General features: G+C 50.9%; 1 protein-coding gene across 4 annotated transcripts in view; it reads left to right on the top strand.

The window, feature by feature from the left end:
* The first annotated feature begins 7486 nt into the window (after nucleotides 1–7486).
* The window catches only part of NRP2 (neuropilin 2), a 115829-nt gene continuing 110078 nt past the window's right edge, over nucleotides 7487–13237 (top strand). The window contains exon 1 of one of the 4 annotated variants that reach the window (XM_081813813.1): nucleotides 7487–8444. In XM_081813813.1, coding sequence (XP_081669939.1) covers nucleotides 8372–8444 — 73 coding nt within the window. In that variant the 5' untranslated portion in view covers nucleotides 7487–8371. The remainder of the gene's footprint in view (nucleotides 8445–13237) is intronic. The other 3 variants (XM_081813814.1, XM_081813810.1, XM_081813811.1) reach the window with 3 other exon arrangements.

Below are 13237 nucleotides of genomic sequence, written 5' to 3'. Positions count from 1 at the left end.
GTGACCCTAGACCAGGGCTTCCTCAAGTTTCTCCTGTCTAGTTTAGGAAGTTTGGATTAGAAAGGGAAAAGGAAACTAAGCTAAAAGTGATCATATTTATTGTGCTCTAGAAGCAATTTTCCATTTCATATTATCCCAGCATAAATGTTGCCCCTGCATTCCATTCACAATGCAAAACATCAGGGTACAGAACTCCCATGAGGGCTTGTTTCTGCCTAATGTACCCAGGGGGAAAGCCTAGAAAACATTAAAGCAGTAGCTAGGAGCTTTAATGAAGTTAACCTGCTGAAACCAGGGGAGGTTTGCCTGCACTACACCTGAAAGCACTTTGATTACGGCATCGGCTTCAAAAGAAACCCATTCCCTCATTTCTGAGCTCTGCTGCATTGAGAAATAGAATTGCACCTTTATATTCAGGCTAATTTTGCTGCCTTGCTGAGGGCTGAAAGCATTCTGAAGCATTCTAAAGATGTAAGGGAGGCAGACTGCTCCTTCCCGTCCCCACGCCCCACATCACAAGCCCAAATGGACAGAGGGTGCTCTCAACCCTCTAGGTCCTAAGAATGTAAAATCTAGTATGATAAATGCCTTCCGGTTCAGAAAAAGATAACCTCCCACTTTCTGCTAACATTGAGCCAATTCAGGCTCTACAGGTTTCCTAAAAAAAAAAAACCCACCACCAACAACAACCTCAATCCCTGGCCTTGTACATTTCCCCTCCCTTTACACTTATTCTTCCTTTAGCTTTTTAATATAACTTCCTTCTCCATTTCCTTTCACTTTGTAATGCTCTGCTGTTGTATATTTCTGCTTTCCTTTTCATTTTTTTTACTTTTGCTGATGTCTCGCTTTAGCGTTCCTTTTTCATTTCCTTGTGCATCTCTTCCTCTTGGATTTTAGTTCTGCATGTGCTCCTGCTGTTTTCTTTTCTGGTCCCAGCTGCCCCCTAATGGTTTTCAAGATCATTACTGCTTAGGGGTAGAGAGGGAAGAAAAGAGAGCTGGAGAAAAACATAAAATGTGTTTTTGCTTGTAACTTGGAACATAGTATCAATAACTCTGGAAGGATATTGACCCCCAACGGTATCAATGGGGAGGTGAAATGGAGAGGTAAATTACAAAACTGGGGGAAAGGGTGGGAGGGCAGCTTGGGTTTTCACTGAGTACTTTTTGTGTTGTTTAAATTCTTTTTAACGATCTACACGTTATCACGTAAATCTTTTTAATTTAGAAAACAAATAGAATCCCTGTCTGGAGATGCCTCTACAAATTATCTTTCCTTGCAGAAAGCAAGCATCATTCCAAGCCCCCCACCCCACCCCCATCAGGGATCCTATCCTGATACTAAGGTTGATTGGCAGCTCAGTAAACTGCGTAGGAGTAAATATGAAGGAGGAGAGTGGGAACTAATGACTAGGGTGGGTGTGAATTAACCCACCCTGAAGTATCCTCAATTGCAAAAGGTCAGCTCCCTGACTCTTGCCTTTCCAACACGACTTTCATGCTCAAATTAGCAGCTATTGCCATCATAATGTAACAATCACCTGACATGTAGATGTCTAATTAAGGCACCATAAGTCACAGGTTACAAATTCAAAAACAGCAATAACCAAAAAAAAAAAAAGAAAGAAAGAAAAAGGAAAAAAAAAAGAAAGAAGAAAGAGCAAGATCCCTTGTAAATCAATAGGGGTTTGATAGTATCGGTCTTCATGGGAATGAAGGAGAAGCATGTGCACACATGGATGGAAAATTCAAGCTTCCAAGAATATTAGTCTATAAATTTAGTGAGAGACTGGAAATGTTCAGTCCAGAATAAGATTTTCCTGAATGGGAGAAAATTTCAGATCATAACCCTAAAATTTCCAGTCACATCACCTATAAATGCCTTGAAGTTATAAATAAGTTCTTGGCTTTTGTTTGTGATTGTCAAGTGGAATCTCTTTCTTGTTTTGGGTTTTTGTTTTGTTTTGTTTTATTTTGGTTTGGTTTTCTTGAGGATCTAGAAAAGGGGTTTGTCCCAAAAAATCTCTCTTCTGAAAGCCCTGTCAAGATACCTAACATACTATTACTCATTCTTTGAGAAGATGTACTCAATGTAAATACTGTGATAATGGAATATCCAGTTAAGCCCCATCCATGCATTAATGTCTTCTTGGGGGATAAATAGCTATTAATTTTAATTACTTAGGGTGGCTATGAAATTAGAACTAGAACAGTTTTAAATTTATGAATGAGGATGGAGTCAGGAAACATTCCTAGCCAAAATTCAAAACTGTAAAGGGATAGAAGTCATTCAAACTAATCCCTTCATTTCTACAGGTGAGGAAACTGGTCCCAAATTAGTTAACGGACTTTTCAAGGACACTCAAGGGCAGTAGAGACCTAAGGTCCATCTGTCCTGACCTCAGGTTTCTGCTGCCCCAACCTGCTTCTCTATACCGAGGCCTGGAGTTGAGACCAGGAGCCTGGGGAGCACTGTGGAGTATCTGATTCCCAGTGAGTGCTCTGGAAAAGTCATCCAAGAGAGCACAGACGGAGCACAAGATGATAGATAATAATGTGATCCAGCCCTTCTCTCCTTGCCAAATAGACACCAAACATTTTCAAATGATGCTTCTGCCCATACTAGGATTCCCTTTTTGGTGAACAAGTAAAGTAGCCCATAGACATGGGTGTGCATGTCTATGGGCTCCCATGGGAAATCTCCAGCTCTGGTATTTGATTATCTAGAGCTGAGCTGTCCAATGTGGGATCTGTTAAACACAAATGGAATCTGTATTTTTTGAAGGGATCAGAAACATGTTTAATAAAGTTAAATACAATTTAAAATTCAGTTCCTCAGTCACACGAGGCACATTTCAAATGCTCATTCGCCATGTGAAAAGCACAGATAACTCTTTCATTGCAGAAAGTTGTATGGGAGGATGCTGCTCTAAAGAGAAGGGTTGATGGGGACCTCTTTGAGGCACCGATGTGTCAAATGTACAAAAGTCAGTGTGGCTGAGGGAGATCCACCTCATGCTTGAGCCGAGCAGAGTAGAGAGAGCAATGTACCTCCTTTGGTTACCTTTGCCAAGGATTCCAGGGATATTTGAATGAATTTTGCACATTTTGCTCATTTTTTTTTTTTGTCCATAAGGTTCCTTCCTACCTGATCTAGTGTCCGTGTCCGAGAAAGAGATGAGAGATAGACACAATTTAGAGTAAAGGAGATTTTGATATTTTATGGAAATCTGTAAAGATTCTGGGAACCCCTCACAGGTCAGATCAAGTAGAAACTATTAAGTAGTGTTCAAATGTATTGAATAAAAGAAAAATGTTGTTTAAGGAGTGGCGGCGGGGGGCGGGGGGGGGGTGGGGCAGAACCCTACTGACCAGAAACCTGGACTTCACTTCAAACAAAAGAGAGGATAAAAAATGAGGACTTATTAACTTTTAACCGAAGCTTTGCCTCTGAGACAGATGTAGCTAAATATTAACTAGGGCAATGTAGTAAATTACAGATTAAGACGCAATTATGGCTCATATCTCCCCCTTTCAGGGTGAGAGCTTGTCGATGGTAGTGCTCAGATAAGGGGAAGCACCATGTGACAGGTGGCATCTATTGCGGAAGCATGAAACTTCTGGAGCCTTTAGATTCCGTATTCCCAGGAGGCAAGACCCAAATGTCTTACTTGCTTGCACACCTCCTGCATAGTCATGCTTCCATGAGCATTTAATAAGTGCAATGTGATGAACACAGATGGAAAACCATACCTGAAACAAACCTCTAGTAACAACCAATGGTTAAGTGGGTTGGTGCTGAAAGGGCTGGATCCAGCTCCATAAACCCCATCAGCTGGCCCTTGGAACACGTTCCCGCAAACCTCCCGCCCCCGAGAGGTAAGAGGCTCTCGGTGTTTTCAAAAGGCTCTTTGCCGTTGCTGCTAAATAAATGTCACAAGGTAAAGCTGGGAATGCCACCGCTCTGGCACTGTACGAGAAGTGCTCTGGGAGGCTTTTCCCAATGTTTTCCTTGAAACATCTGCCCCCTGTCTGACAACTGCCTGGAGAAAAAATGTGGAGGAATACTTATCCAGGTATCCTTCGCTGGAAGTGCATACATCGAAGGCTATGTGTAAATATAACACCCCAGAACAGAGGTTTCCAATGGCTGGCCTGTTGAGCATTTGCAGCAGAATCACCTAAAATGTGTCTTAAAAATAGAGCTTCCCAGGGCGCCTGGGTGGCTCAGTTGGTTTAGCGACTGCCTTCGGCTCAGGTCATGATCCTGGAGTCCCGGGATCGAGTCCCGCATTGGGCTCCCTGCTCAGCGGGGAGTCTGCTTCTCCCTCTGACCCTCCTCCCTCTCATGCTCTCTGTCTCTCATTCTCTCTGTCTCAAATAAATAAATAAAATCTTTAAAAAAAAAAATAGAGCTTCCCAGACACCACCCTAGATCCAAGGAACCTGATTGGCAGGAAGATGGTGCCCAGAGATCTGAATTTTTAACGCTTGCTCTGGGTGATTCTGATGCGCCGTCGCCCTTGGGTGTGGGGCTGTCTAGGTGGGAACACCCATCTTTCCACTGGGGTGTGGCCAGGTTACAGCTTTCTCTTAGCATCTTTTACAAATTTGTTTTATGTTCCCCACATCCCTTCCTGTCAAAGGAATGGAATGTAGGATGGGATTATCTATTATTATTTCACAATTAAGGATAATGATGTGAAATGTCCCAGGTGAGTCAGTGACGCTGACAGGAATCTCAACCTCACTAGTCAGCTGTTTTCTGGTTGGTTCCATGTTTCTGTTAACAAGCCCATCGTAGAGACCATGCTACTTGTCCTTTAGTAGACAGTGTTTATGGACTCACAAAATAATGAACAGTATGGAGCCTGGCTCCTCACCCCTGAACCTCTGGTAGAAACTGAACCAACTGCTGCCAAACCCCTGAGATTCTAAGTCTAGACAAAAATGGGCTGGCAGGTCTGAGCCCGTCCCAGTCTGGAGAATTTCCCCAGAGGTTTATTTTCCATCAGGCACATGTGGGATTTGTGTTTAGTTCCTGGTTAGTCCTGGATTAAAGAAATTCTAAGTGCTCCCTGGGCCCGTGGGCTCTTGTTCAGAGTGGGCTGGGGAGATCTGGTCTCACTCTGACTCTTCCCTGGTCTGATAAAGGGTTTTGAGCTCCAGGGAGTAAAAGCACCACAGCCAGAAGTGCTCCTGCAGGTAGGATTCGCATTATTTATTGAGTGCTGCCCCCTAGAGGGTTACAAATGGTCCGGCAGCTTGGAGTCCCCAGGGCTCTGAACCAGACTCACCTGCTACCCAACTGCAGGAAATCAGGACTTCACTCAAGGGGATTGATGAGAAGTCTTGCAGAAGTTGTACTGAGGACTGCCAGGAAGTAAGTTAGCTCCCTCTTTAGGACACCTCTGAAAAAATTAAAATCCATAATGCTGGGAATCAGGTCCAGGAACAGAACACTGAAACCGACCCTTCTCCCTACCAAACTGAGGACCCTTAAAGCTGCCTGAGGGGGCCCCCCAGTCCTAAAATGCCAAGAGCAGGAGCCCAGAGTTGACATTCTTATGGTTTCCCAATGGGTTTCGGTGTAACTTTCTCTCTCTCTCTCTCTCCTCTTCCCTATGCCATTCACCTGAACTCTGGCTGTAATGCTTTAAGAAACAGGATTCTTTCATGTGGGGCACTTGCTAGCATGAATGGCTTGGCACGTCTGGTGAGTCGTGGGAGGAGGTGATACTAAATGATTTTCTTCATCTGGGCTGTGTCACTAGAGATAGTAATGTTAGTTGTCCTTAGGTTAGCATCTTGGCAATGATAGAAGCCGGGATCTCTGCTGAAGTCCCATTAAATACTGGGGAGGGGCGGTCTTTCTTTATAGTTGATGTTTAAACGGGGCGGGGGGGGGAGTAAATCTGGAGTTTTTAATAATGTGGATGTGCTCTCAAGCCAAGGAAAGAAGGAGGGCGAGAAGAAAGAGAGAGGGGTGGGGATGAAAGGAATGAAAGGTAGCCTTTAGGCCAGCCAGGGGATATGCTCCCTGGAAGAACTCACTAGGCCTCTGTTAAATGCCCTTTCAAACCAGGCATCTAAGATTAACAGTGTGATATGGGGCCCGTGGATTTACACAGCACTGTAAAATCCCTCCATGGCTTGGCTCAACTATTTGCAAATCACTTCTGATTCAATTTTGTTTTGGTTATCTCAGTGTAAATAACAGTTAAGTGGGAGTTACAGATTTTTCAAACACTAAAAGTGATAAACAAAGCTAATGGCAAGTCCAGATAAGGAGGAAAACCACCCAGAAGAATCCACAAGTACAAGCAAAGAAATAAATGGGATAGTCAGATGTGTGTGTGCTTCTTGTCACCAAAACTTTATTTTTCTTAATCTGCAGAGTGGCAGAGAAGGTATATGCAGTGTTATTTAGACTGTTCTTGTTAGAGTCTTTATGATAATGTAGTAATAGGTGCTTAGTGAAGCAAGACAGTTTGGAATCCACAAAGCCATCCTCAGAAACAAAGATACAAGTGTTTCCCCAGCTGTTAGCTTACAACTCCCTCTAAACAGTTTTCACACCTCCATTTAAAAATAGTTGGCATAATGCTGTTTTCTTTCTCTGCGCGCTGTGACCACATTTCCATGGGGAAAAGGTGAATAGAAGTAGTTACAGTAGCATTTTGAGGAGAAGCCTTTACGTACCCGTACTTTTGGGGACGGTTGGGGGGTATCCAATTTAATTACCTGAAGAAATTCTTTGCAGAGAGACTCTCTCTTCTTCTGGTAGTTACAAGTTAGGTGCGCCGGGAGAACGAAATCCTTACCCAGCGAGGAGAGGAGTATGTTTGGGACACAACAAAGGCCCTGAGGAGTAAACGCACGAGTGTTTGGGGTTTTATTCAGCCGGGGCTGACCGCGTGTGTCGCCGCCACGCACTGCTGCCTGTGCGAACGCATGGCTGAGCTGCCGCCTGGTTCCCTACACCGAACACCGTACGCCACCCTCTTGTAACGCCCTTGCGCGTGGCATTGTGCTGGCTTCTACGTGTGTGGCCTCGGAGCCCGGGAATTTGGGGGGGAAACAGGGATTTCCCCCCCCATTTCCTGCGGAGTCTCCCGCGGGCGGGGACGACGCGGCCAAGGGCAGTGCGCCCCGGAGGTGCCCCGGGGCGCTGCCTCTCCCGGGCATTGCGCACGGGCGGCCGGGCGCAGCCAGGCGCGGAGGAGCCCGGGGTGGGCGGGAGGTGCGGGTGGGAGAGGAGCGACTGGGTGGGAGAGGAGCGGCTGGACGGGAGCCGCCTCAACTTTGATCGGGCCGCGGCTGGTGGGGGGGGGCCTGGGGGGGGGAAGCCGCCGCCGCCGCCCCGCCCGAGCCGGGTGCCGTGGCGCTGAGCTGTGCGCCGCGCGGCTCCGCGGCTGCCTCTTTAATCAGGAACACAGAAGGGGCGGGCCCTGAGCCGGCGCGTAATCGGATAGCTCTGCCGCGGCTCTGACATCCACATGCTGCTCGGCCTGAAAAGGCTGGGGGGAGCCGGAGGGGAAGCAGAGAAGGCGAGCGAGGCACCAGCCCGCAGCCCGCCCCCGGCACCTCCTCAGACGCGCAGACCTCGGCGAGGCGCTGGGCGAGGTGGAGGTGAGGGCGGGCGCGAGCGAACTCGGAGAGGGGCTCGCTCGCTCCCAGGCAATCCCAGCCGCCGCCGCCCCGCCAGCAGCAGCCGCAGCAGCAACAGCCGCCGCCGCCGCCGCCGCCGCTTCTTTCCTCTGACTCCCCTCGTCAGGCTGGCCGAGCGGGGGTAGTCGTTGGGGAGGCTCCCGCTAGGGGAACCCGGCGAGGGCAGGAGCTGGGCGGCCGCCTCGCACTCCGGCCGTCCGGCGGCGTTGGGTGCCTCCGCCCGCGTGTCGGTCCCGGGTGCCGGGGGATGTGTGTCCGTTTACGCCTCTGAGATCACACAGCTGCCTGGGGACGTGTGATGCCCAAGGCAAGTCTGGGCTTTTCTTTTTATTATTCTTATTATTTTTTACGCTTGGCTTTCGGGAAATCTTCGTGATGTTGTAGGATAAAGGAAATGATACTTTGAGGAACTGGAGAGGACATAGAAGCGTTTTGTTTTTTAAGAGAGGAAACCCGTCCCCTCTTCCCAGCTTGCTCCCGCTTTGCTGATTTCAGGAGCCACCCTCCTCTTAGTGAGGTGAGAATCCAGCAGGAATAAAGGTGAAGACGGGCCGCCAGGACCCAGGAGGGAAACACTGACCGTTAGAAACCTTTGCAGAAGACACTGTAAGGAAGAACGCAAGGGAGAGAAACACAAAGACTTAAAATTATACAAGAAATCTACAAACCCAGTTCTGGAGAAAGCCTCCTTCTCCAAAATGGATATGTTTCTTCTCACCTGGGTTTTCTTAGCTCTCTACTTTTCAGGACACGAAGTGAGAGGCCAACCAGGTAAGCCCCTGAAAGTTTTTTCTGTTCATCTCAACATGCTTTTCCCTTTAAAAGCAACGGCTTATACGGGCCCCACGGAATGGCATAGAAGGAGGCTCTCTCTATACTAAATAATTTAAAGAGAGATCCCAGCCGGCCGGCCCTACACCACCACCGCTCCTAAAACCCAACTTTTCTCTCCTGCTAGGAGTGTGTGTGTGTGTGTGTGTTTTGAAACATAGAATTTGGCGGTGTTCAGATGTCACATATGGACTGAATCAAAGGTTTAAAAATACTACAAAGCTTTTGCATTACAGTTTTTGGGATTTTTTTCCCCCTGTCTTGAAGCAGAACACATCTCCCTTGAGTTTCTTCAACCTAGCCAGTGAAATATAAATCATTTGCATTCTCTCCACTTAGCTACATTGAGCAATGTTAACTGAAGAGCTTGGGAAACACAAGAGTCTAGTTTTGGTTTTCCAATGCTGTGGATTCTTTGCAGAATGCGTGGATACGCCTCAGAATCCTAGGGTGCAGGCTGATGGAACAAGTTGGCCTGCAGCTGAGCTAGGGGCTTGGGGCTGGGCGCTGCTGGCCACCGAGGCGGCTGGTCGTCCCCGCTCTCTTTCTTGCATCCATGTGTTTTCTGGGAAAGTAAATCGTGTTCTTTTTAAAATTATTATTAGATAAAACAGACTGCATGGCCTTCGAAGGTCTCTTACTCTTGTGAAGTGGTTAGAAACTTTTGAGCGGAATTTGTTCTCAACCACTGCCAAAAAGGGTGTGTGGACAGACTGCAGAGATAAGGACTGCAAGGCCCAGAGCAGTCTAGGGCCAGTATTTGGCAGCGGGGAGGAGGGCTGGCAAGGGGCACACGGCCTGAGAAGGGATTTCTGGGTGCAGGGAATCCAGTGGGGCTTGTCCTTCCTTCCCCACACCACTCTCCCCAGAGTGAGCCTCTCTCCCTCTGAGAACAGTGTCGGGAATCCGACAAAACTCTTGGAAGCTGCTACAGGTGATTGGGAATGGGGAAACCATCTCTGGAGGAAACGGAAAAGAGAAAGAGAGATAAAGCCTTCGTGAAGTGCCCTTACCGGAAGGCACTTACAAGGCTAAGGCCGGCCTGCGGCAGTGGTAGGGCTAACCCCTTGCGGCTTACCGGGCACCTCCCCTCCATCACAGCGGCCTCGGGGGTCCTGTGGGAGCCCCAAGGGGAAGCTGTGCGTCTGGTGCTCTGGCCCTCACCGCCAACACTCCCCATTTAAGCTTGAGTGTTTATTTGAGGGAAAGGAAGACTGAGGAATTCCTTTCCTATTCAAATCCACACGTTTGCTGCCCCTCCTCCTCTGCCAGAACTGGTCTTCAGGGCCGCTGCAAATCGTGTCGGAGAGATGGGCGCAGGTCTCACTTGTCTCCCCATCCCCTCTTGCCTTATTCTAAGTTCCCAGCTTGAAGCGAAATTAAATTACCTCCCACAGACCTAGATGCTACATAAATTATATATGTTTGTGTGATTCGCTGTGTGCGTGTGTGTGTATGTGTGCGCGCGCGCGCGATGAAGATGCCCACGGTATATTATGTATTCAGGCACGGACTCTAGTAGGCCCCGGCGAGCGCGCGCACACTGGGGCACACACCGGCGCGCGCGCGCGCTCACATACACACACGCGCGCACACACACACACACACACCCAACTTCAGGTTCCGTGTGCTTTGCGAGCGGGAGGGGTCGTGAAGACTCAGGGGTTATCTCCTACCCCAGATGTTCGCACATCTGTCCCCGAGCGCTACGCGGAGTGTACGCGTGTGTGCGACACCCGCTCGAACCCACTCCCGCTCTGCCACCTGCCTTTCGCGCTCTCCGCAGAGCCCCCTCCCACCCTAGCCCCGGGCCGCGCTGCGTCACTTCTAGAGAAGCCCCGAGGCGCGGAGCGCGGGGCCGGTCACCCACTACGACGCCGCAGGCAGCCTGGCACCCTGGGTGGGACCTCCTTGTGAGACGCGGAGCTGGGACCCGCCCTGGGTGGATATCCTCCAGGCCCTCGAAGAGGCGATCGCAAACCGCGGGGAACTCCGGCTTCCCGTCGGAGCCCCGGACTGGCACCCGGGGAACTGGCAGCGGGTGGCAAAGGGCGAGGCCCTACTAGACCTCTGACTCACCCGGTGCGCGCCTGCTGGGAGGGGGCCGAGCCCAGCCGGCCGCAGCGGTGGCGGGAACCCGTTCCGAGAAGGAGTCAGGGGAAAGGGAGGGCGGAAGGTGCAGGAGGGGGAGCGACTGAGCAAATAACTCCGCGGCCTCGGCGGCAGCCTCTCACACTAAGGGGCGGCAGGGAGGCCGCCTGGGCTGCGCGCACCAGGCTCCCCCACTCTCTGCCCCGCCGCCTGCCTGCCTCCCTCCTGCCTGGGCTCGGGGACTCGGGGCCGCCCAGCCGGCCCTGCCCTGAGCGCCCCCTCCTGTCTCCCGCGCTGTGCGCTGAATTCCCCCCGCCGCCCCTGGAGGGCCGGCGCCGAGGGGCTGAGGCCCGGGGCCGGCGGAGCTGGGGATCCGAGCGCTGGCCGAACTGGGGGGCAGGAAGTCGGGGTGGGACTTCAGAACCGAGGGCGGAGGGGGCGGAAAGGAGCCAGCTCTACCCTCGGGAATGCGCGCAACTTGCACCGCCTCTAGCAGCGCCCAGCGCCCGCCCGTGCGCCTGAGCAGGTGAAGAGCACGCGGCGCGCGGGCATCCACGTGGTGGGGACGTGGTGGCCCCCAAGGCTGCCCCACCCCTCAGCGCGGTCTCTAACACCGCATCGATTTGTTTGGGCTACGCAGCAGAAACGGAGCCGAACGATCCATAAACATTCTATTAGGCACAAATATGCCCAGCGAAAGCAAAACCGAGGCTCAAGCCTGGGAGAAGTTGGCCGCTTCCAACAACTCCAGCCTTGTCCCCTCCTCCTCCTGACTAAGGACACCCCCAGGGAGAGGCTTGCGGCATTTCCTCCACGCCATCCAGTGCCAGAAAGTTCAGTCGCCGCTGCGGTTCTCCGCTTGGGAGGAACCTCTGCAGTCGCCCGCGCGGTCCGCCTCCCCTCCCCCGCCGCCTCGCTCCTTGCTTTTCCACGTGAGAAAGAGAAATATTCATGGCCAATGCTTCATTTTCACTGATTGATTTCTTTTTAATATCAACACAAGTTAATGGAGGCGAGGCGAGCTGTGATTAAACGGCTGCCCCCACCCTTTGCCTCGGGCTCACTGCACCACAGTTTTTCCTACCGGGTCCCAGGCGCCCGGCGGCTGGGTGGGGGGCACCCGCAGAGCAGAGCCAACGTCCAGGGGCTGGCGGGGACGGGGGCCGGGGGTGGTGGAATGAACCGGTCTCTCCTCTGGGAACCGTGGGGGTGGGGTGGGAATCAGCTTTCCTGGCAGGCTTAGGGGATCCGGCTCATCCGTGTCGCAGCTTCTGCGGCTCCGGTTGAATTTCTCTTGAAGGGGAGGGGATCCACGCGCCGGTTTACTGGCTTGTGCTCACCGCTCGCCGCCCTCCCTCCGCCCCCCTTCCTTTCGGCTTCAGACAGAGAGGAGAGCCCCCTGGCGCTATCCACTCCTCATCAGCGCCTGGTCACGAATCTCCCCTTTGCTCGAGTTAATCGTGGTGGTGGGGGGGGAGGGGGCGGCGGAGGGGTCTAGGGTTTGCTCAGGAAATTATTCTGGCCCTGACAATGGGTTTCTTCAGATGGTGGCAACTCCCAGCCCCACCGTCTCCACCTCTGGGACACGCCGCTTGGGGCCAAAAGAACCCGGACCCTATAACCAACAACCTTCCCTCCCACACACCCCTCCCCCTGCCTCCAGAGCTTTGATCTATGCTTGGGTTTAAACACCATTGCCATGGACACGGGCAGACGCGGTCAATCAACCTTGCGTCTGGAGTGGATGATCAGATAAGAGATGTAAATTGTCTGTGGGAGACAGGTCTGCGTTCAAACAAATCCTAAAAGAGAAGCAATGACGTTCTAGGCGCCTGATAAGGGTTTCCTTTTTAGCCCCTCTCCCCAAAATGCAGGATGACTATGGGCAGGTGTAATGATTTGCAAGCAAAACTATGAACTCCTAGATTGTACACAGACGGCCTGCTCTAGGCTCTGGGGACTGGTCTCATGCCCGCATTCAATGCGTGCCCAGTAAACTTTACCCCATAAGCAGCCACCCGAAGTAGTGAAGCTGTTACCAGTTGCCAACAGAGCACACAGTGCAAAACAGTGGAAAGAGGAGAGCTCCCCATGAGTGCTCCAGGCAAGCACCTTCTTGTCCAAGATGTGCCTGGTAGAATTGCGAGTGCCCGGGCAGCACTGCGGGGTTGGACTTTTATGTCAATCTGCCCTCAGATTAAGTCACAGAGCACCCAACTGGCAAAATGTAAGGTTGGAAGGCTGCAGTGACTGGAACCCCAGGCTATCTAGACAGGACTCCTGCTGTCTACCAAATGGCTCTCATCCCCTACTGTTGAATGTAAAGTCCACATTCTGCAACAAGAGAGGTCAGCTCCTATCTTCCTTAGTATAGAAAAAGTTAGAGGAGTCCAAATGCCAATTCACATGCAATAAGGCATGAATGTAAACAAGGGCTGGGAGGGGTCTGGGGGCATCTGTGGGGAGAAACACCGGGGGCTCAGTGATCGTGAGGCCCTTGCCTGGTGTTGTTCATTTCATTCAACTGCTCATTAAAGTAATCAAGAGAATGAGCTGACTTTGGGTGATCAGAGTGTGGGACAATTCTTGGTTGATAGAATTCAGAGCCAGGTTTATTGGTAAGGGTTTTCAGAATGTGTTCC

This window comes from Leptonychotes weddellii, chromosome 3 (genome assembly GCF_054177405.1).
Source record: "Leptonychotes weddellii isolate Sample4059 chromosome 3, ASM5417740v2, whole genome shotgun sequence".
In the NCBI taxonomy this organism is placed as follows: Eukaryota; Metazoa; Chordata; class Mammalia; order Carnivora; family Phocidae; genus Leptonychotes; species Leptonychotes weddellii.
Note: the sequence above shows the minus strand (reverse complement) of the source record. Positions and strands in the feature narration are given on the sequence as shown.